This window comes from Carassius carassius, chromosome 33, assembly GCF_963082965.1.
Source record: "Carassius carassius chromosome 33, fCarCar2.1, whole genome shotgun sequence".
Taxonomy (NCBI): Eukaryota; Metazoa; Chordata; class Actinopteri; order Cypriniformes; family Cyprinidae; genus Carassius; species Carassius carassius.
Window position 1 is genome coordinate 8823638 of NC_081787.1, and position 25319 is coordinate 8848956.

General features: G+C 39.7%; 2 protein-coding genes and 1 long non-coding RNA gene across 8 annotated transcripts in view; 1 reads left to right on the forward strand and 2 right to left on the reverse strand.

Annotated features, from left to right (window-relative positions):
- Positions 1 to 3067, forward strand: part of LOC132113691 (glutamate receptor 2-like) — a 33424-nt gene extending 30357 nt beyond the window's left edge. For 2 of the 6 annotated variants that reach the window (XM_059521609.1, XM_059521608.1), the window contains exons 15-16: positions 758 to 1007; positions 2144 to 2255. In XM_059521609.1, coding sequence (XP_059377592.1) covers positions 758 to 1003 — 246 coding nt within the window. In that variant the 3' untranslated portion in view covers positions 1004 to 1007; positions 2144 to 2255. Of the gene's footprint in view, positions 1 to 757; positions 1008 to 2143 lie in introns of those variants that run through there. The other 4 variants (XM_059521607.1, XM_059521605.1, XM_059521610.1 and 1 more) reach the window with 3 other exon arrangements.
- The window catches only part of LOC132114224 (uncharacterized), a 534277-nt gene that overhangs the window by 488496 nt on the left and 20462 nt on the right, over positions 1 to 25319 (reverse strand). The gene's annotated exons all lie outside the window — the stretch shown is intronic.
- On the reverse strand, positions 12143 to 21313 carry LOC132114089 (uncharacterized). The gene is made up of 4 exons (XM_059522232.1): positions 21258 to 21313; positions 20992 to 21119; positions 18927 to 20333; positions 12143 to 12207 (listed from the first exon to the last, which is right to left on the reverse strand). Exons 3-4 carry the CDS (start codon positions 19930 to 19932, stop codon positions 12143 to 12145), a joined length of 1071 nt encoding a protein of 356 aa, XP_059378215.1. The 5' UTR covers positions 19933 to 20333; positions 20992 to 21119; positions 21258 to 21313.

Consider the following 25319-nt stretch of genomic DNA (forward strand, 5'->3'; position numbering starts at 1 on the left):
TTAATTAAATAATGAAATGATGAAAAATGTATATATATAACAGATCGATAGATTCCCAAGTTATTTCACAGTGCAAAAAAGTCTTTCACAAAAGTAAGCTCAGTATCTATGTGTTGTGTGTTTTATGTGTGGTCATTTTGTGCACAGTACAGTACACTAATATTTAGAAAAGAATATCTATCCCCTGAAGACCTTTTTGTAGGTGTGTTTTTGTGTGTTAAACTTCTGCCTTCTACCCACAATGCCTGTCATCTGCTTCCACGTGTCTAATGCTATGCCTTCCATCCTGATGCCTCTCTTGAGCATCCCTTTAAATGGTCCTGTAGGCTTTCTTACAAAAGCGTAATTCATATCACATCTAAGCATAGCATATTAATGCCTGCTATAAATGTGAATTCAACTAAGAAATAATATTTACTACAGCCATTAGCATGCGGGGATGTAAGAACTGTGATTTTAAGCCACAATGTTGGTTTTGTATACAACTTTCAAGCAAATGTTAAAGGCTTTAGTAAATCCATCCCATTCAGGCAGAATTGTTAAATGGCCCCATTGCATCGCTTCAAGGGCACATTAACCAGCAGCGCATTCTACTTAGTACAGTTATTGTTTTAGCATTATTGTCCTGAGCTGTGCATTTTTATCCACAAAAATTGCCACTTAAATATACTGTTATTTATGCATAAATTATGAATGCTTATTATTGAAATCCTGTACTTTCCCTGACCGCTGACCTGTGTCTCGTATGCATTTACAGGAGAAGACCAGTGCTCTTAGCCTGAGCAATGTGGCTGGGGTCTTCTACATCCTAGTGGGCGGCCTGGGCCTGGCCATGCTGGTGGCCTTGGTCGAGTTCTGTTACAAGTCCCGAGCCGAGGCCAAGCGCATGAAGGTGGCAAAGAATGCACAGAATATTAATCCCACTTCCTCGCAGAATTCACAGAATTTTGCCACTTATAAGGAAGGGTACAACGTATATGGGATCGAAAGTGTAAAAATTTAAGGGGGTAGGATACGCAGCCGTCATTCCAGTTTGTCCCCGTGCACGCTTCTTTTGGCTTCCATTTGTCCCATTCCCTGAATGTTTTATTGAATGAGGAGGTTTGGAACGTAAACTGGATCGTATGTACTGGTCTTCCTAGTGAAAAAAAACTTCCTCTCAGTCTACAGCACATATATTGGAGAGAAAAGTTTTTTGTACATCTTGTGTGATTTTGTGCTGTCAACCTCATTGTCATGTATGACTGTTGTTGAATCGCCCTTCTCTATGGAAGCTTAATTTTGCTACAGAATGTATTTATTCATTTATTTACTTATTTTAAAGGTAATTGTGACTATTCATCTCAGAATTCGGATTTTTTTTAAACTCTGAATTGAAAGAAAAATATCAGAATTGCGAGTTGTTAAGACCTAGAGGACAAAATGTCTGAATTGTGAGAATAGATTACTACAAGAAAACAAGCTACTACAAGAAAAAAGAAAAGAAAAAAAAAACAGAATTGTGAGATGTAAACTTACAACTGAGGAAAAAGTCAGAATTCTGAGATATATACAAGATGTAAAATAATTATTCAGAGAAATCATTTTTTGAGATGTAAAATCTAAATTGAAATGACACGATATAAGCTCACAATTGTGAGGGGAAAGAAATATGAAAAGGCTGATGAGTTGTGAGATATAAACTGAGATATAAAAAGTCATAATTGTGACATGTTAAGACCTAGTGAAAGTAAAGTCCAAACTGTGAGAACTTGAAATTACAAGAAAAGAAGTAAATGTATTAAGTTTAACTTGCAAAATTGAGATATGAACTCACAATTGTGAGAAAACAAGTCAGAATTGTGAGATAAAAAGTTGCAATTACCTTTTTTTATTTTCTATGACAGAAACAAGCTTCCATACCCATCTCCCTCATTTCCTAATTGCGATATGATTTTCTAAATGGTGTTTGCTCGTGACTTCGTTCCTCATTTTTGCTGTTTTTCCACCACATCAAATTTACGTGTGCATTTTCAATTAAACATTTAAAAAATAAGCTTGAAGCCAGTTTGTGAAATACGCTCTAACTTTCCGTCATCTCTCTGTTTGGTGTGTGTGCGTGGATGTTTGTTTCTCCGTTCGTGTCAATGTGCGTGTGTTACAGGTGACCTTTTCGGATGCTATGAGGAGCAAAGCGAGGGTGTCTATTACTGGGAGTACTGGCGAGAATGGACGTGTGATGAGTCCTGAGTTCCCCAAATCAGTACATGCGGTGCCCTTTGTTAGACCTGGTGTGGGAATGAACGTTAGTCTTACTGACCTCTCCTGATGGATAAGAACCCGCCGAGTGCCTTACACAATGGTTTTCAATAGAGTGCGTTATATTCTTTTTCCTGTCGCTCTGTCCCCAATCTCTCACCTGAATGGAGGACGGAGGCCTCATTTGATGTCACAGAGACATAATCCTTCCTTGGCCCTTTATAACAAAAGATGCACTCTTCTATTGGAAATACGCCGACTGACACAAAGACACTCGCTTATTGAGCTGATGACATCTACCCCCTGTAACGAACAAACTTGAAACTCATAGAAGCTCTGAGCGGGAAAGAGAGAAGTTAATAAAGTCTGTCTGTTTTCATAGCTGATGCCGTTCCAATGTCTATTTTGGCTCAAACACACTTTACCATCATCTGCTTCAGGATGTGAAATGTCTTTTTAATAATAAAACAAACAAAAATAATCTCCATGAAAAAGTATTTTTATGTATTTTCACAGAAATGGCTTTTAAATAAACCTGCTTACATACCAGTTTATTAAAGCTGTAAATCATAATCTCAACATACTTTTAAGAGCTTAGCTACTAGTTTCAAATTTCAATGCCAAATATGTTGCTTTATCTTGTAATTTATTAGTCCTCTTCTGATATATTCATTAACATGTTGGTGTTAATATGAAATATCCGGCAATGCTTGACATTTGAAATCTGTTTGAGTGGGTGCCACAGTTATGTTCTCTTACTTTCATAAACTTGTTTGGTTTCAAGAATCTGTTTGTATTTTTCATTTATCAAGAAAATCAGGGTAGCGGTTATATAAAAAAAAAAGAAAAAGAAAAAAGTGTTTACAATATGAACATAACAAAAAAGTCAAATGTTTTTTTAAAAATGTACCTATTGTATTATTGGATATGTTTTGCTGTGAAATGAATAGAAGCATACACATCAACAAAATGCTCTGTTGAAAATGCCAAATAATTAAGTGTGCCAAAATTATTGATAAATATAGTCATATATTAATCTGTCATCAATGTGAATGTAGTCAATACATTCTGTAAGTTTTGTTACTAAATGTACAGTTTGATGGTATACACAGTGATTTGTCAATATTTTACATTTTTATTTTATTTATTTTATTATTATTATTATTATTATTATTATTTTCATAAAGAAATGCCATATTACAGGCCAAAACATCAATGCTTATTATTCAGTATTTAAGAAACCACAAGAGAACAGTTTGTTTGATAGTGATAATAGTTAGCATTATCGTATTTACTATGACTGTTTCCTATAAAAGACATGACATATGTAATGGTTAACACTTGATACTGCAATAAGCCAAGATTACAAAACAAAAATGTCATTAAAAGTGAGAATTGTTTTTATTTTTATTTGTCCAGTTTATTTATTTTCTTTCTTACTTCTTCCGCCTTCCTCTCCTCAGTCTTCCATACTAGACTGGGAGATTTGTTAAGACTTTTGGTTTTGTCATGATATACTTAAAATTAGTTGAACAAGGCCATGGAATTTTAAGGACCGCTCTCTCTACTATTTTGTAAATGAATGTGTGCCAACTTGTTTATTTTTTGGGATCCTTTCTAAATAAAAGCTGACTAATAGTCTTATGTTTTGACTGAGGTTTTCAGTGACCAATGATTATAGCATTTCATTTGACAGATGACTTCTCCGTCCTAGAAATATGTCTGAGCAGGAAGTGACAAAATATACTCTGCAAGAATGATTTTAGCATGATTATTTTAAGTTTTTCCAGTAATCTCTGACAAAATGACTCAATCAAACACACAATCAAGAATTTCAATCTTCCCAATAGATAATTCATGAAATGATTTCCACTCATTCCTTGTTGCGTTGTGATGGATTTGAATGTGTCTGCTAGCTGATAGGAAGTGAGAGGAACAGAGAGGTGTTTTGATCATAAATAATCATGCTGTGACGTCTCTGTATTGGTGTTAATGAATGTCACACATTCCGAAATGACAGATAGCCTCCCCCTCCTCATCCTACATAATCCCCCTTCCATCTTTGCAGCCCATGTGGTGCCCAGCACTTCTGGAGACATCCATTTAACATTTCATCTAACATTTAGTCTCAAAATATTAAAGGCTCTTTGTGCTTTTACACAAGGGTGTGTACAGATTTTGGAGGACACTTTAGTAATACACACTCTTTATCTCATTCAATATTTCATGATGTGAACTTTTTTGTCTTGGCACACTTCAAATATGTTCCCTGAATTTCAAAAGATTCTTGATGGAAAATAAATTGATGAGATGAGATGAGATGAGACATGGGATCCAAAGGCTTCTGTTAAAAGACCGCCTGATCTGTTTTTGTTCCTCTATACTGGGTTTCCAAACATTGCGCCCTGCTCATATTTATATTTAACCAATAATAGTACGGTAAGGTTGCACTCAGTAATTTTTTATTTATGTTGCACCATCTTGAATTTATTTTGACACATAGTAGCATGTAGCAATAACAACATTATTTTATTATGTTAATAAAGACAAAACGTTTATATACATTTGGAAGCACAAATTTTATACTTTTCATATGACTTTTAACACATCCTCAAAGACCTTCTGAGATGCATTGCTAAGAATAAGGTGTCATCTGATACGCAAACAAAAGGAGGGATATAGCTGGTTAAATCCATATTTAACTTCTTAGCTAAGACGCTACGGGAAAAGTCTCTTTTCACGAAATACTGAAGCAAAAAATTATCCTTAATTTTGTATTTTTGTAAAGCGAATTTTCAGCAGTACACAGCCATAGGCAAGACGGCTCATTCGCTCATTGGCTTGTTCTGCGGCAACTGCACAGCCTATCGAGCGCGGGCTGATGCAACATCAGACCAATAAGGGGTGAATAACCTTGAGCTGTGCACCAGCTGGAGAACACCGACCACTTCGAGGCATACAGACGTCATGTCGACGGAGCTCTAGCCTGAGTGATGGTATTTAGCACTCCCACTGCGAGATCAGTGGGTAACCGTTGAGCGCCCAAACATGGAGGGACCACAACTCCGGTTGAGGGTGCCAAATCGAGCCCCTGGCCTGCGAGAGGAGGTCCATCCTCAACGGTACCGGCCACGGGGCGACATCTGCTAACTGCATCAAATCTGGGAACCATGGTTGGTTCTTCCAAAGAGGTGCTACAAGCAGTATTGAACATCTCGTTTCTCTCACCCGTTCCATCACCTGCGGAAGGAGGGAGACGGGAGGGAACGCATAAAGCGGGCAGCACTGCCATCTCCGTGACAGCGCACTTTCGTTCTTGGAAAAGAACGTGGGGCAGTGAGCGTTTTCGTGGGACGCAAAGAGGTCCACCTCCGCCATGCCAAATCTCTCCCACAACAGCCGGACTGTTTGCGGGTGTAGAGACCATTCGCCTGTAGGAACATTGCCTCTGGACAGCCTGTCTGGACCCAGATTCTGCAGTCCAGGCACATGCACTGCTCTCAGCGAGCGCACGTTGCGCTGAGCGCAAACCAGGAGGCGAGCTCCGCTCGTGATCGGGCCAGAACCAGCCAGTCGTCCAAATAATTCAGCACTCATATGCCTCTGAGTCTGAGAGGAGCGAGCGCTGCATCCATGCACCTCATAAACGTACGAGGAGCTACGGACAAGCCGAATGGCAGGACTGTAAACTGGTATGCCTGGCCCTCGAAGGCGAATCTCAAATATCGCCTGTGGTTTGACGCTATCTGTATTTGAAAATACGCGTCCTTCAGATCTATTGACATGAACCAGTCCCCTCTGCGAATCTGCGCGAGGAGTTTCCTGGTCGTAAGCATTTTGAAACTGCGTTTCATCAATGCCTTGTTCAGCTGTCTTAGATCCAGTATGGGCCTGAGACCCCCGTCTCTCTTGGGCACAAGAAAGTATCTGCTGTACAGCCCCCCCCCCCCCCCCCCCCCCGCTTTGAGCTTGAGACACAGGCTCTACAGCCCCTTTGCTCAACAGTTTTGATATTTCGGCCCGAAGTATGTGTGCTACTTCTGTTTTGACCGTAGTTTCGACGCGCGCTGAAAAGCGCGGAGGGCATCGAAAAATCTGTAGCGAGTAGCCTCTCTTTATAATGCCTAGCACCCAATCCGAAACCCCTCGAAGCGCTGACCATGCATCTGCATGAATGACTAAGGGCTGGATGCGAAGTGCGCTCTGTTGACCGGGCAACGGCGGCGCTCGGGTGCACTGCGCATTTGAGGCGGGGAGCGCGCTGATCACAGCGGGCAGATCGCTCCTCCTCGACCCCGTCCCGGCGCTTAACCGACTGGGGGAAGGCTGAGCAGGTCCCGTGGGACTCGATATGTCTGCGAGTAACTGTGGGCTTCATATGTGCACATTTACCACTTTCAACTCGCTGTCTGCCTGTGCAGAGCGTACGTGCACGGGCCTCGTTTTTACAGAAGCCATGCGCCGTATGTGACATAGTGTATGTGGGCACTGGGGAGTGGGCACGTTTACTATGCGGCATGCTCGACCGATCTGTGTCGATCTTATGTGCGCGAGCCCTGTGTGCAGGGCTGTGCTTACATGTGGAGATGGGCACTGAGGAGTGGGCATCGTCACTGCATTTATAGCACCATCGGCCGTGGCCGGACGATCATGCATGGGTTTTGTTTTTACAGAAACCACATGACGCGTGTGACATAGTAATTGTGGGCACTGAGGGGTGGGCACGCTTACTATGCAGTGTGCGCGATCAACTTGAGTCGCTTATATGGGCGCAGGCCCTGTGTGCAGGGCCGTGCTTACATGTGGAGATGGGCACTGAGGAGTGGGCTCCTCAGTGCAGGCTTGCGCATTGCTGAAACAGTCACAATCTCTGGAACTGAAACAGCGGCGCGCTTAGGTGAGAGCCCGGCCACAGCGGAACTCGTACACCGGCGCTTCGATGAAGCAGCCATCGTGTGTAGTGCCGATGCAGCGTCATGCAGCTTTCCTATGATGGATTCGGGGCTCCCGGCCTCACCGTAATCCTCTGCCGCGGTCCCCGCGGCGCGGGGCGACGGCCGGTAGAGCGAGAACGGGGGTCTCGAGCTGCGTTGCTGAAGCTGTTGTGATAACGGCTTTTGGGTGCAGGCAAGCGGGCAACTGTGCAGGCTTGCGCATTGCAGAAAACGCTGAGACAGTCACAATTCCTGGAACTGAAACAGTGGCACGCTTGGGTGAGAGCTCGGCCACAGCGGAACTCGTACACCTGCGCTTCGATGAAGCAGCCATCGTTAGTAGTGCCGACGCAGCGTCACACAGCAGGCTTTAGATGGCAACACCGCTTTTGCCGCCGTCCAGCAGAGGGCGGACAAAGGTACGTCGCTATCGCCTGTTCCACCGGCGGAAGTGAGTGGTAGTTCCTGTTTTTAGCATCATCAGTGTGGAGAATGCTAGTGAGACAGACGAACGAGTTCGCGCTGAATATGGAGCGTTCCAAGCCTTCGCCACCTCTTCGTGAAGCTCAGGAGGAAATGAGGCGGGCTTTGAGAAGTACGCTCATCCGAAAGGGAAATACCATCCAGCCGGGAACGAGAGGGGGGGCGCTGGTGCAAACCACTCGCGGCCGAGACTCATCGCGGCCAACACGAGCATTCGCCCCGGCTCCTTCTCGATGTCAGCTCGTCTGCTGGGCTTCTGAGCAGAAGGCGCGAGATCCTCGTAGCTCGCCCAGCCCTCACTGCCCGAAGCTAGCAGAGAGCGCGTGTCCTCTTCCCCCGACGCGGCCCTGAGATCGACTTCCTCGGACGACGCGCCGGCAAACAGCGGGCGCTGCCCACCGGGAAGCGATGCAGGGGGGGCCGGTGAAGCAGGGCGAACCGGCGAGCTCGGTTGAGCTGAAGACGGTTCCGGAATCCGCTGGAAGCGATGCTTTTACGGCGCCTCAGCGCAGCGGAGAATGCAGGCTCAGAGAAAAAGGCCAGGTGAGTCCTCAGAGTCACCATGGCAACAGCTCGCAGTGGGGGCATCCGCCGTCAGCGAGCGCGAGCGCTGCATGATCTTCACCCAGGCAGGAGACACAGATGACGTACCGGTCTCCCTCGCTGAGTGGGGCTCTGACGAGCCGCAGGAAGGCATCTTAAAAAAGACGCAAGCTCTTTTACGAGTGCGTGTCGCAGGGCAAACACACACACACATAAAGAACAGTGGATATAACAGAATTGAAAGGATATAGGCGCCGGACAGCGCAGCAGGAACGGCAGTGGAAGGCAGCGAAGGCCAGCAGCTTCAGAATGGCTCGTCCCGCTGATATGCCTCTCAGACAGCGCTTGCTTCCTCCGTGATCCAGCGATGCGTGAGCTTCGCTGAAGAGATGAAAAATCAGGTGAGTCAGCCTTTTCGAGCTCCTTTTATAGGTTGGGCCACACCCATTTCGGCGGGAAGTGGCAAGAAGGGCGCGAAGCGCCCTTATTGGTCTGATGTTGCATCAGCCCGCGCTCGATAAGCTGTGCAGTTGCCGCAGAACAAGCCAATGAGTGAATGAGCCGTCTCGCCTATGGCTATGTACTGCTGCAAATGCGCTTTACAAAAATACAAAATTAAGGATAGTTTTTTGCTTCAGTATTTCGTGAAAAGAGACTTTTCCCGTAGCGTCTTAGCTAAGACGCAGTACGAGAGAGCTCTCGTAAGAGAACTGACACTTTGATTATCTCCAGTCATTAGGTCAATGATAAGACAGGGGATTGGTGGGCTAAACTTCAAAACCCATTGCCATGTCTAAGATGGCCATCTGTTCTTCACCTGCTTCCTTTTGCAACTCAATCAAAGCTGCCATTGATAAACTCAAGCACATCGCAGCTAGACGACAACAGGAGGAACAACATAACTGCCCTGAGTATGCCAGTTCAGTGGAGACCTCAATACCTCATACAGTGTCACCTTTCATCCTGCCATTCTTATAATGAAGCCCCAAAGCTATTTCCTGGGGTTTTCAGAGGAGCCAGAAAGTGGGCTATTAGAACACGATTACAATTTCATGAAAACATACACATTATAAGTGGAATTATGTGGGACAAATTGGGGCAAGAAAATTTGCTGCAGTAATCCTAATAATCCCAAATTCAAAAATGTGATTGTGCTTTAAATAATGCACCAATTCACTGCATAATTTATATTACAAGCTTTGGCAAAAAACATACTCATAAGGATGAACTTCTATTACCTTTCAAAACACAAAATGATGAAGAAATCACTTCATATTAACCAGTATGTATATGGTGATGTAACATGACCTCCGTCTCTCCATCTAGAATGGTAAACGAGAAATGTAGGCCTATCCTTGCAAAGGCAGTCTATCAGATTTAATTTACATTTACAGTTTTGCCCTCGGACTACATTTTGCATATGTCACCCAGTCGAGGGAGAAGAACTTCAGGATATCAGGGTCAGTGGCCAAAGTCTCATTACAAAATCATTTGTATTCATTCACTACAATATTTCAGTTTCTCCAGTGCAGATGTGATTAAGCAGGTGAAACTGTATTCTAGTTTTTTAAACATTTCAGATTGAAGTATTCAAGGACAAAAAACTAAATGAAATAATAAATAAATAAATAAATAAATAAAACCTGCAAAGATGATAGTTGAAATTTCATGTTTTAAAATCACTTATTACATGGCCTGGAATACTCAATACTCAATACACTGGAATACATCCAGAGGTCAGATGCATCCTATTCGAGTGCAACAGTACCTTTTTACCTTTTTTATTGGTGACCCATACTTAGAATATTTGCTCTGCATTTTACCCATCAAAGTGCACACACACAGTAGTGAACACACACACACACACACAATCCCTGTGAACACACACCCGGAGCAGCGGCCAGCCATGTGCCACCTAGCTTCTGTTGTGTGTACACTATGGATCAGGGGGGGTGGGGGGTGTGTCTGGGTCACACATTACACTTTTAATTAAACAACTTTTCATAAGGGAGAATCACCCACAACTCCATCTGGTCTACAAACTACTTTTCACAACCAAACACATTTGAGAAGTGATATAAGAAATAATGTTAGATTGCATGTGAGACAGTAGATTTGTGGCGCTTCTCTCAGAATGCATCTTTGATAACAAGCACTGAGCAATTTGTCACATACTAATTTGCCTCTGATTTTAGGCATTTGTCTGTAACTTCTACAAAACTGTCAGCAATTTAAAATCGGGGCTAAAATCATGCATGACTGCCTGGCATAACTGAAACAGAGAATAGGTTTTGACTGTATCTTGCTCTTTTATCATGTCTCTCTTATCACACTGTGGAGTCTGTATTTATTTCATAATTAGAATCAGAAAGAGCTTTAGGAATTCGTCTTGGTGTCAGGAGCTTCCAGTACAGAAAGTACAAACATAATGCAGACAGAGATATATTTTAAGGTAATAAAAACACTAATAATAAAGAGCATAGACAAAATTTATAAATAACAATAAAATAAAGATAAAATATATAATAAAATACAGAGAAAAAGAAAATGTCAGTAGACAGAAATGTGAAAGTGTTGTTTTTATACAAATGCAACTGACGCCAACTTGTGTCCCATTTAGCATTTGTAGTAAAAATAGCCTCAGAACCATTGCTAAGGTTTTTTATTTTTATTTTTTAACAGAAGATAATATAAAGTAACATAATATTGCATACGTATGTATTTTTTTGGTATAAAAAAAGCTGAATAAACTCACTGTATATTATCCTTTACATAAATCTACAGACCTGTGGCCTGGTTAAAATGAACTGTCAGTATTTGAGATATAGGAAAGCTGGATATCTCACCAGATTCCCTCCATAAAACTTGATAAGTTGGTGTGATATGTGTGTCTCTGACCCATAATTCAGTTGGGAGACGGTTTCACAAAACACTGTCTGAAAGTTGCAGATGGCATCTGCATTTGACATGTGATATGAAGTCTCTTCTCTGTAGAGCTGACATAGGACACACCTCTCAAAGCTTCATTTTCATTTTGTTCCTCTCAAGGCTATCTCCAGACAACAAGAAAAAAAAAATCATATTTTTTTCCACATGCGGTAATGGGTTGGCATTCAGCACAGAGGGGAAAAAATAGAACCTGTTATCCCCTGGTTGAGTTGTCATGGAAACAGCATCGGCTGTGCTCTTTCCTGTGTGAGGAACAGGATGCCGTTTAACATGTGGGATCTGAAGATGCAGTTGTAATTGATTCATGTCTTTGTCACCTATACAAGTCATGAACACACGTCTGCAACAACTGATTGCTGTGATCTTTGTCCCTCAAATCTACGGAGACACTAGCTGAGCTAGACATGGAACACACTAATTTGTGTTGAAGTTCAACTAATGTTTGCTGCCTTACACTGCATGTGTTTCTATGGCAACCACTACCATCCTGTTATTATTCAGTTCAACCATAAGAGATTCTCTGCTGTGCAAGGGTATTAAGGTGCTTTATGTAACTGAGTATGTTGTTATAGAAACCACAAATATTCTTTTGAGAAAGAATTAAGCAGAGACTCTCAAACAGCACTCTCAAAATTGACAAAAAAAATAGGACTTCATTGCTTGAGTCGAAGAAAGAAAAAAAATCCATATGTAACATATTGGGTCAATGTGATTGAATTACTGTTATTAAGTCAAATGCGGTACAGTGGATTAAGTGGTCAGACAGTCTCTTTTGAATAGTCAGCAGAAGGGAGTGGGTGATCTCCAGTGCTTTAATGTCCCACATTATTCATGCTCACTTACACCCCCTCACAGCCAGAGCAGTAACGTTAAATGGTGTGTCTCTCTGAAAGGGGAGATATGTAGCTCTTGCATGACTGAAGCAATGGCTAAGTGTATGAGTCACTGCTTTTCAGCATTACAAAAATAAATATATAAATCTGTAAATGAAAGCATCAGTTTGATTCAATAATTTCCCACATGGGTCTTCTTGAGCGTTTATCTGGAGCGGTGTTACATGCTACAGGAAGAACATAAAAAGCAAGCATGAGAGCATGTGCATGTGATTGAGTTTTGCTTGTGTAAGCTCATGTTTGTTGTTATCAACTCACTAATCCGTTTTAATTCTGATTCTGAGAATATTTGAAGCCAAGGGCAAAGTTAGGTATGCAGTTGATATATGAGACATGGCAGGACCTAAGGCCTCTGTATCATACATCTGTTCACAGACCATTTTCTGAATCTGGTTCTTTCTCTCTGTCCATCATTCTGAATAAACATAATATTGCCTTTAGTAAAAATTCATAGATTTGAATTTCAAAGTCTCATTAACTGGAGAATACATAGAATCAATTAAAAATCAAGGATTCTGGACAACCATAAAATAAATAATATACACTAACGTTCAACAATGATGGGTCATTAAGCTTTGTAAATGTTTTTAAATGTTACACTCATCAAGGCTGCATTTATTTGAAAAAATATATATTATTTTTGTTCATGATTATTTGATGAATAGAAATTTCAAAAGTACAACATTTATTTGAAATAGAAATCTTTTGTAACAAATGCATGTAAGTATGTTTGTAAGGCATGCTGACTGAACAACAAAATGTAACACAACCAAGATCTCAACTGACAATGTCACATTATGTAACATAATGTGAATTACAACCAATATAGTTCAAACATTTAACAGAATATTTAACCAGGGAAATTTAATGTTGCATAGGAACATCTGAGAACTATGTAAGTGATGTTTCCAATATCTATGCAATAAAACAGCAGAGTTCAGTACTTTGTGAGACCTCCACTTTTGGAAACATTATTGATACTACAATAATTTCTTATTTCCTTACCTATTCCAAGTGAGATTATACTGAAATGGTTTTCAACTGAATGGAAATGAGCTTGGTGAACCGACCAGAGCATCATGTCTGGTGGGAATCCTCTTTCAATTTCTTCTCAAAGCATTTCCATGATCCTTAGCCCTCTGGGTTTCCCCACCACAGATGCAGAGGGAGACCATGGGAAGATGGGTTTTACATGTCCTCCAAGGCACATCCAGATTAATGCTTCACTCTCTAATAGAAATAATCTGATTTGTGTCTCTAGATGTCCTGGTTATTCAAATGTTCACAGATTATTTGAATTTGGTTGCGTACATTGCCACCTGATCCATATGCTTTCTATACATTGCTCACAAAGTTTCTTCAATGTTTTTGACTAGTGCCATCCACCTGTGCCCCAGACCAAAGATTATGATAAACATATCTGTATATACTGTATATTTTAAAAGCATCAAGGACAAAATCAAAAGAGGAAAGAGGTTATAATCACTTGTCTGAGTTTTCTGACAGCCTCTCTAGGATGCCACTGAACAGCACCCCAGGGTAACACTTGACATATGGTGGACATGGTGAGAGAACTTGGTGCCAAAGACGAACAGAAGGGCAGTCCCTTGGCAGGGAATTAGGCACAGTACCCAGACCAAGAGAGTGAGATTACTGAGTATAAGGGTTTCGTAGAGCTTGGCATTGCTACAGCAGCAGCTTGGCATTTACTCTGACCAATGTGAAGGAAGATTTCATCAGTCTTACAAAATAAGCCCATATCATGGGGAAGATCAATGGAAGCACTAATTTATGCTTCAGCTGTCCCACCCCCGGACAACAATTACAAAAATTGTATAGACAGGGGATGCCTCAAGTTATTTTTTCCAAATTGGCACCTTTGCAAAATGCTCTGTGAATGACTCATGAATTCCAGAAATTTGATGAAATTCCTTCACATGCAAACTTAAGATGAGGATGTTCAGAGGTCACTGCTGTGTGTTATGTGAACATCTGCAGGGGTGGACACATGAGCGTTTTGAGGGGGAGAGCAAACAGTTTGTCGACTTCAAAGCAGCCCCACTCATGCAACCACATGTGGCGCCTTTCACAGTGGGCTTCTCATTTGTTGATGGGCACATTATTAATCCTGGTGTCGAATTGATAGCTACCGCTGAGCCTGTTAGCAAAATCCATGTGTCTGCTGGTTGCAGAGCATCCCGGAGAGTGGAAATAAAGTGAGTGAAAAGGCATGATGTGTCCTATGGCCCAAAAGAGAGTAGATAGAATGTAATGATAATAAAGTACAAAAAAAAAAAAACAGAAAAAATGAAACCCCCTTGTGTGCAATCTTTTGTTTGGCAAAAACAAAACAGGCCATCAAAAGCTGTGGTTTCCATTATTTTGGTGTCACACTGCATCTTCAGTGTTATGGTGAGGCACAGAGATGTGTCTTAGTGGCGTATATAATTTGCATCTTGAAACATGTGGCCAATCACAATGCACTTGATAGCTGGCCAATAAGAGCATACCTTGCTTTTCAGAGTGATGAGCCTTGTAAAAATTTTCGCATTTCAGAAGGCGGGGCATAGAGGAGAAACAATAATGTACAGTCGTGGCCAAAATTTTTGAGAATTACATAAATATTGGAAATTGGAAAAGTTGCTGCTTAAGTTTTTAAAATAGCAATTTGCATATACTCCAGAATGTTATGAAGAGTGATCAGATGAATTGCATAGTCCTTCTTTGCCATGAAAATTAACTTAATCCCCAAAAAACCTTTCCACTGCATTTCATTGCTGTCATTAAAGGACCTGCTGAGATCATTTCAGTAATCGTCTTAACTCAGGTGAGAATGTTGACGAGCACAAGGCTGGAGATCATTATGTCAGACTGATTGGGTTAGAATGGCAGACTTAACATGTTAAAAGGAGGGTGATGCTTGAAATCATTGTTCTTCCATTGTTAACCATGGTGACCTGCAAAGAAACGCGTGCAGCCATCATTGCATTGCATAAAAATGGCTATACAGGCAAGGCTATTGTGGCTACTAAGATTGCACCTAAATCAACAATTTATAGGATCATCAAGAACTTCAAGGAAAGAGGTTCAATTCTTGTAAAGAAGGCTTCAGGGCGTCCAAGAAAGTCCAGCAAGCGCCAGGATCGTCTCCTAAAGAGGATTCAGCTGCGGGATCGGAGTGCCACCAGAGCAGAGCTTGCTCAGGAATGGCAGCAGGCAGGTGTGAGCGCATCTGCACGCACAGTGAGACGAAGACTTTTGGAAGATGGCCTGGTGTCAAGAAGGGCAGCAAAGAAGCCACTTCTCTCCAAAAAAAACATCAGGGACAGATTGATCTTCTGCAGAAAGTATAGTGAATGGACTTCTGAGGACTGGGGCAAAGTCATATTCTCCGATGAAGCCCCTTTCCGATTGTTTGGGGTATCTGGAAAAAGGCTTGTCCGGAGAAGAAAAGGTGAGCGCTACCATCAGTCCTGTGTTATGCCAACAGTAAAGCATCCTGACACCATTCATGTGTGGGGTTGCTTCTCATCCAAGGGAGTGGGCTCACTCACAATTCTGCCCAAAAACACAGCCATGAATAAAGAATGGTATCAAAACACCCTCCAACAGCAACTTCTTCCAACAATCCAACAGCAGTTTGGTGAAGAACAATGCATTTTCCAGCACGATGGACGCGCCGTGCCATAAGGCAAAAGTGATAACTAAGTGGCTCGGGGACCAGAATGTTGAAATTTTGGGTCCATGGCCTGGAAACTCCCCAGATCTTAATCCCATTGAGAACTTGTGGTCAATCCTCAAGAGGCGGGTGGACAAACAAAAACCCACTAATTCTGACCAACTCCAAGAAGTGATTATGAAAGAATGGGTTGCTATCAGTCAGGATTTGGCCCAGAAGTTGATTGAGAGCATGCCCAGTCAAATTGCAGAGGTCCTGAAAAAGAAGGGCCAACACTGCAAATACTGACTCTTTGCATAAATGTCATGTAATTGTCGATAAAAGCCTTTGAAACGTTTGAAGTGCTTGTATTATATTTCAATTATATTTCAGTACATCACAGAAACAACTGAAACAAAGCAAACTGAAGCAAACTTTTTGAAAACTAATATTTATGTAATTCTCAAAACATTTGGCCACGACTGTACATTATGTGGAAAATAATGCTTTTATTTTATTTTTTTATCTTAAACCACATTAACACATTTCACTACAACAAATAATCAAGTCCATTAATTGGATGTTAGGAAAGCAAAGCACTGGACATTTTGCTTAATCTACATTATGATTTCATATCAATCTGATTTCTACTGTTATAATACTTTCTCCTGTCTCTGGCCCAATCATTACTCCTTAAAATTTAGTATATAGAAACTGCAGATGCACACTGAAGATATATTGGGAGGAAACTACTTTTATTTATTAGTTTTTACTTTTATTAATATTATTATTACTTTTATCTCTAAAAAATTAAAAACTAATTTTCAATTTAAAAATAATGGCAATAAGAGTAAAAAAAGGTTTATAAAAAAATAAACAGATGATGATGCATGGATAAAATACTTAATACACAATTAGAACATGATTAAATAATACCAATGAAAAACATTCATATTTAAGATGAATAAAAATCAAAATATGTCTACAATTTGGTGATTTCTTAATTTTCTTGATAAAAGAAACTTCGATGCTGCTCTCAACAGAAACACACATTCACAAATCACAATCACAACTAGCAGCTGCATGGGAAAGCACTGCTGTGAAGATCAAGTCCTCAGGCACTATGCTCAAATTGTATGTGCATTTCTGTGTAGGCTGGAGACAGACAAAAAGATAGAGAACACTACAGATGTGTTTTATTGCACCTTGTCATGACCCTGATAAACAGAATGCTGTTGTATGTTTGGCTTCTCTTGCTCCAGGGTAATTTAATTTGCAATATGTGTCTATCATAATTTGGAGCACAGAGAGCCTGCTGTAGTTCCATCTCCTGTGGGTACACAGTAAAAACAGAAGTGTTAATTTAACTCCTAAAGAGTTGAATTTGACTCCGTTTCAGATAACATTTGGTCCCACTCAAAATCAGTGTAAAATTTACTCTTTGGTCAGTGTCAAATTTTTAGAGTTAATTCTACTCAATATTGTGTAAAAAATAACAATGAAATGTGTAAAATTATTTAACACTGTAGTTTAATCACACTGTTAAGAGTAATATAATTACACAGTATAGAGTTATTTATCTACATTTTTACTTTTTTAAAAATGACACTTTCTAAGTGTAATATTTACTTTTCATTTCACTACAGTGTTTAAAAATATATATAAATCATAAGATGCAGTGTTAATGAATTATATATATATATATCAACTACTATCCCAATAAAAACACAAAGCACAACAACAGTAGATCACAGGACTCACAATTTATTGTGAAAAAATAAAGCATTTCAATGTCATTGAATTTACATTGCAAACCCATTGCCTTGTCTCTGACAGAAATATGTATAACATCACAAAATGTTTACCAGAGAAAGCAATATGGCACGACAAGGAGAGTTGTGTCATTCCCTCCATATGACATTTGTATGTCAAAAGGCCTAGGGTAATGCAGGTTGTCGACATGAAAAAAAACAAAATCCTGCTTTGCTCTGATCACCTCATATGCATGGAAATGTTCTTGAAAAGTAACTGTACCTAAAGGCACTGTGAGTAGCAACAGTTTTTCACACATTATCAGAACTGACTCAATCTGATAAAACACGGGCACTTCAGATTCAACTTTGCCACAGATAACCAAGTTTGGGCGATAAACAAACCCATTATGTTTAGCCCAATTAACCTTCATAACCTGAATGCTACTGGGCACTTGCATTGCCATAGCAATTTCAGAACCTCCTTTTACCATATTTAAAGACACCATTTTTCCTGGACCAATGTCTAACCGACTAAAAGTTGTTGAACTTCGCCAACTATATGCCATATAATTCTGATGCTTTTTTGCCAGTGTTTTAGTAATATTTTTAAATGATTTAAGCTGTTTTTTGAAAAAATTATGCTTGCCCTCATACCTCATACACCAACTATGCAGGACAGGCCCAATTTTCTGGATGCAGCGGGGATAGTGGATAAGAAAATGGTGCTTTGGTAAAAGTTTTTTCTGAGGATACAACTTCTTAAACAGTGTGTGGTGATCCACAATTAAATGTTTTAAATATACACATAAACCTTGAGATAACAATATGGGCGAGAATATAATGTTTATTATTTGAAGCAGTAAAAGAAGCAGGCCCCAGTGTTGGTCAATAGAAGTTACTAAATCTCCAAAGATAAGAGGAACATTCCGAAGTAAGCACCAGGACTGAACTGCATTCAGTCCCAGATCATTAGATCCTTCACCTAAATTAACAGCTACAGGCCTGTTGTTTCTCTCCATGAAACCGTAATCAAAACTTTGTATTCTTGAATTTATTTCTGCTGATGTAACATGTTTTTCCTTCAAATACAGAAATAATAACTTCAATTCGTACTGGCCCACCCCTTCTAACACATCATGCATCACATCAACTGAGAAATTCTCTGTCGTGTGAAAATACTCCAATGAATTTAATATGCATGACCTTTTCACACCAAAAACATATGGAAGGGATGGATTACAGGCCATTTCTTGACAGTGAGCAGTGTGTATATCTTTGGTGCGCAAAACTACTTTGGAAGAATCTTCAGAGAATTCTGTCTGAAAGTCCTCCTTTTCTGCTAAACAGAACCTGCAACAGTACCTTGCACTGAAAGACTCCACCAGACCAAACAAACTATGCAAACCCAAATTATCACCTGTAACCTGTACTACAGTGCCACGAACACATCCATTGAATAATGGAATCTCAATACCATCACTCTCTAACAGTTTAATGTCTCGAACAATGGGAGCAAAAATTTTATTAAAACCATACCGTTTAACATCTTGAGTATGAAATAAGGCGCACAGGTGTATGTTAGCCAAGAAAGAATTCCATTTTGGAGAGAAGTTTCTTAAAGTAAAATATACTCCACCCAATTTATGAATACCTCGCTTAGGACCCAGAGGGTTGGCGACCTCAAAGTCATCATAGAACATCTGGATCTGTATTGTCTGCTTCTCAGTTGAGAACAGGGGGTGACTTTTAAAAAAAGATCCATCACAAATATCTCTCAGTCTAGAGTCGCTGGTAGCTGAGCTTTGCAACATTTCTGCAACATACTGACTTTTAAATATTGACTGCAGTGTAGATAAAATTGGAATATACATGAATTTATCTTGAACTACTACCTGATCATATGTTCCAGTCTTTTTATTTCGTCTTGTGTCAAATCTTGAACCAATCACACATTCAACTGGTTCTACTATTTCCCACTTGTCAGTCATAAATTTTGATCGCTTGTATTCCGAATTTAGAATTGTGAAAGGATTGTCTAACCCCTCAAAACACGCCTCAACTTTTTTGCACATTTCCGTTTCTCTTTCATTACTAAATACATGCTTTATCACTGTCTCTTTAGCATGCTGATGGATATCTTGAACAATCTCTTCCATGGAAATCACTACAGAATTCAGTGTACTTTGACCAACACCTGCTGCCTTTAGATCAGAAATTACAGCTGAACAACTATTTACAATGTATGGGGAAGATAACTGTGACTCAGCCTCTAAATATTCAGTCGACTCTTCAACATGAGAAACATTACTTGTATTGACGGTACTTTGAGGATATGAAAGATCATATTCTACAGAATCAACTAAACTGCTTCCATGGCACTTATTAAGATGTTTTCTTAAACCAGAAAAACTACCAAAAGAACGTGAGCATCCTTCTTGTCCACACTTCAAAAAAAAGAGTCCTGCCTTTACATAGCCCATGAATTACCTTAAAGTGCTTAACAAGGTTGTTTGGACTTCCATGGTCACTTTTGCAAAGAAAACACTTCATAGCTCTATCTCAACTAACGCACCATCCTTGCCCGCAATTCTGCAACTCTAGGGGTCTCCTTTGTTTCCCCCATGTCGATGTTATAGATGGTTGTTTGCACAAATGTGAAAAAGCTGCTCAGGGAAGAACTGTATGACGTACCAAAGACGTAATGGGCTTTAAAGAGTTCGTCAAAAGCTCCAACTGAACCTGTTGCCTTGCATGGAAGTGCATGCTTGTCAACCACAATGAAGTAGGAGTGAATGGTGCTCTGTGTGGATCCCTGGGCGAGAAGGTAGGGCTGACTGCTTTGGGTGATGTTGTCTAGATGCTGCTGCACACTGGTTCCAACCTACAACAAAATACATTCAACAGAATTGTTTTGGTGACTAACTTCTGACAATAGATCAGATCACTACAAACTGTCCACAAGATTGAGGTGATGGAAGATATATTTTAAACAACTGTTAAAGAATTCATTCACTTTGAAAAATGTTTTTGCTGATAATTATTCACCCCTGTGTCATCCAAGACGGTTTGAGGGTTCAAAGTCTGTCTCAATGTAGCTTCAAAGACTCGACAATCCCTGCAGAGAAATAAGGGTCTTATATAGAGAAACGATCGGCTTATAATTAAAAATAATATACTTTTTAACCAAAATTTGACCTTTCCGACATCATGACGTATTGCGTGGCGCATCTTGAGATTCTACAACACATTCAATTGTGGTATTTTTATTTAGATAAGAACCTTATTTCTCTGCTGGGATCATATCGAGAATTTGAAGCAACATTGAGACAGACTTTGAACCCTCATTTGAACCCTCAAACCGTTGGTCACCATTGAAGTTCATTATATGGAGAAAAATCCTGGAATGTTTTCCTCAAAGTCATACATTTATTTTTGACTGAAGAAAGAAAGACATGGACCTCTTGGATGACATGGGGGTTAGTTAATTATTAGCAAAAAAATAAATAAAAATTATAAGTGAACTAACCCTTTAGGCATACCTTTTGAAATCTGATGAGCTGATCTACAGCTTGATATGCAGAAAGCTTTCCCGGCCTCTTTCTACCTTGTGCAGATGGTGGCAGCAGATGTAGCAGCAGCAAGATGGCCGACATGTCACTGTCCCAGCCTACAAATAAGTAAATAAAAACCTGGTTAACATTATGCCATAGCATAGCATTCAAAATGACAAACTTGCACCATTACAAAAATGTACACTACACACCTACATAACCCACAATAACAAGTAAAACAGTTCCATTCATACCATTCTCAACTTCAGCAGCTGACTTAGCATTGCAAATCAAATCCAAGAGTTCTGTGGTGGGTACAAGTCCATGGCTCTCCTTTATTACTTTTGCTTTAAAAGTGGTTGGCCACTTCTCCAAGAATTTGTTGGATGTGTCCTCACCAAACAGAAATCTGAAATCTTGTTCTATCTGCAATGTAACACACAGAGGTGATGAGTGATACCTAATGCTACATTGGATATTTTGGTGATGTTGTGAATTAAGATGTCATACCAGTCCTGGTGTGTCCAGAAATCGTGGGAAGACCGAGAAGACATCTGATGTTTTGGCTTCATCGTTGACCATTGCTTGCCGATATATGAAGGTCATTTTCATCTTCTCACGGACAGTCTTTTCATCAGCAAAGTGTCTCAAAACGGCAATAGCTGCTTCCACATCCTCATCAGATGGCTCTCTGTCAAAGGTGAAGGGCTGACGAACACGACCTGGCCCACCAACTTAAGACAAAATAAAATGTTAAAAACTCATTTCTGTACAATTCACAGGTCACCAATATAATCACGTCACTGATCAGTAAACATACCTTTAGGAGATTTGCTGACTGAGGCACCCCTTTCCTCTGCTGTTTTTCTTTGTATTGTCTTCAATCTCCATGCAAGGTATCCTGAACCACTCTCTGGATCGTAGTAATGTTCCTAAGTAATTATAAATAAATTATAAAGGAGTACTATTAACATTTCAAAGAGTGAATATGTGCATAATTTAGCAATAACCCATTAACTTACATATCCATGTTGTGAGTATGGGTCCTAGGGTTCTAGATAGGGAAACAAAGCTACTATCCCCTGTGCATACATCACTCTGACACTTTTGGGGGGGGGGTGTCCTAGCATATGAATTCAAAGTTAACATTACACTCAAATTACATTGCACAACACAATTTACATAATTAATATTTGTAAAATAATATTAATGTTTATTTACAGCCCAGCTATATGCTTAATGCTTACCCATGTGTTTCTGTCATCTCAGCAGCAAGTATGTTTATCATCTGTCTCCTGGTGGCATCGGTCAGGGATTTGGTTTTTCCATACTCATGCATAATGTGTTCACCACCAGGCTTTGATGTTAAGATTTTTTCAATCAACTATAGATGGAATAAAATGTGCTTTCCGTTATTGAAAAACCATATGTAATAATGATGGAAAAAATTGTTATCTAAAGAACACTTCCCATGGTGAAACAACATTCAGATTGGACTTAACAATATAAGCAACTTTGACTTAGCGATTTCCACCACTTACCGCTTTTGCCTCATAGTTTATGTGGCATGGCCTTTTAGGCTGGCTTCCTTCTGCAGCAGCTTCTTCTTCAACAGGGTCACACATTGTGAAATTCAGGATGACGGTGTCATCTGATGTACCCGAGCATGATGATGATTGAGAGGCACCTGTTCATTATGAAATTGGTACAAAATATAGAAACATATTACAAGAAAATGTTATCGGTATTTTAAGACAATAAATGTTCTCATTTCAGCCTTTAAACTAAATAAACTAATTTGTGAATTGTCTGGATGAATACCAAGTCCTCCATTGCCCAGCATGATTCTCAGAGTTCCAGGTGACTCCTTCACTATTTCTTCAAAAACCTCTGTGTCAACTTCTGTGTCTGACTGGTCATACACCTTAATGTCTGGCTGCCTGCTTTCTGGTAAGTTGAATTTTAGACACACTGTTTAAAAAAATTATAATAAAAAACCATGCATTCCCTTCTCACAAGTAACCAAGTTCATATTTAAGTTTGCCTCATGTATTCCCTAAATGAAGCAAGACAAATATCTGCAGCCAATTATATGCAAATGAAAATATAAAGCACAACACAATTAATTAATGACCTAACTAGATATTATGACATAATTGGTTAAAGCTGTATTATTTTGTCATTGCGTGATATATAGGCTATAGCTTTAACCTAAGGTAAGTTACCCACCTTCTTTCAAGAAAGCATCGAATGTCAGCTCAGACACCTTCACGTATTTCTGCTCTTCCCCGAATTGAACACGCAACAGCATTTTGCCCCTGTTAACAAAGAAAATATATATTCAAAATCATAATTTAGGGCTGGTTCAACAAAGAGTTACCTATTAATTTCTCTCATGCACTATGCATTACTTAGATGTTACACTGCAGTTACAAATGGCGACTGAAGACAAAGTTGTGCTGGTTGAATATAACGTAATCTATATTTTCTGCAGCAAATTAGGCTAGTATCCCATTAGCTACCAAATAACTGTGCCAAAGGCCAAAGTTAGCTAGCTCATTAGCTATTTTAGTTCAAACCGTAACCAGTTTAAAATTGTTAAGCCATGTTAAACAAACACGTCACGCAATCAGTGATCTAAGTTATCGTTTAATGAGACTAACATTAACTATCAGAAGCATGCTAACATTACCAGTAACGCTATATATAAACCTAGATACGTTGCCTGGGAAGCTAAAAAATACGTTAGCTAAGAATAGCTATTAACTGTATTAAATCTTTTGTTGTTATAGTGACCGAGTTAACGTTATTTTAAGCATAAATCATTCTGACAAACTTCATTCGTGAAAATATTGCAACACATAAAGAAACACAGTTACGTTACCGATACGGATTGCTATAACTTGTAATATGACCTCAACTAATATCAGCACACTTTTAAAATTATGTAAAGTAAAAAAAATTGCGTTTTGGTGTGGATAGCACAGGATACTCACCTAGCAATAGAGTTGCTCCTTCTCAATCTTCCTCCACCGAAATGCGTGCCAAACGAATGATAAGCACAGCAGAATGGCGGGTATTCATCACTGCTGTAGAGTTGAAATTGTCACTGCGTTTCTGCAGATTTTTACACTCACTTTTAACTCCACCGATAGAGCAACTTTACTCCCCAAAATGTTGAAAATACTCTTTCTGGATTAAAATAACTTTACTCTGAGAAATTAACACCCCATTTTTTACTGTGTAGAGTTACTTAAGCTGACATTAACCAAAAAGCAGTCGATATGGGTTTTTCAATAGTTAATGTTAAGTAATTTGCCCTTGAACCTGAGCAGTTAGGCTTGTCTTCTATCATTCTTCCAAAAGACTCTGGAAGGACATGAATAATGAACACAACAGGGATACAGTGTCTTTCAATCACAAGATAGAATTGTAAAAGTGTCTACTTTAGTGAGGGTAGATGCAATATCTAATTTTTTGTGGATGAAAACAAGGTTGAGATGGATAGACGTACTGTCTGTTCCATGGGTTGTATGCATAGAGTATAATTACATACCACCATACATACCTGTAGAGATACATAAGTTATGATTAGAAGCATGCAACGGTAAAAGTTTGAACAGAAGTTTGCCACATGTCTAATGCTCAGGGGACACACATTAAAATCTCTCTCAGCGGCATGCAACTATATTCTGCCTTAATTTACTTGTAAATTATGAATTTACCTCATAACAGAATACTCTCAGTGCTGAAACATTTCTGAAATGTTCTCTGTGCATGTCATTCTCTGTGCCTTTCTCATGAAAAACAAAAATCCATTTTCATGTAAATTGTTGCACTGCGTTTGAATGTGACAATATATGTAAGAATGATTTTACAATGTGCACAAAAATTAAATCTCCTTGTGTTTCATAAATATGAGCCACAGTTTTATGTGGTTTTTGATGGCTTCTCATTTTCAGCTCCCAGCATATGTGCATGCATTCTTTACATATGGATGTGTATGTTTTTCCTTCCGCATTTATGGATTTGTGTTCATTATTACAGCATGAGATGTGTTGCCATGGCATAGCAGGAAGTACATGTTCTTGTAACATGTAAGACCTATAATGAGGATGTAGGTTTCAAGTTTTATCAGTTTGAACCATTCCCCTCACACTCCATTTTTTTTTATTAATGTATGAGATGCTGAACAGCCCAAGGCACTCATATATGGAACTCGCATTAGTGTACTGGACCAAAAATAATGTGAAGACAAAAATGTGATTAAGGTAAAACGTCACAGCCAACACAAAGATGTGATTACATGATTATAT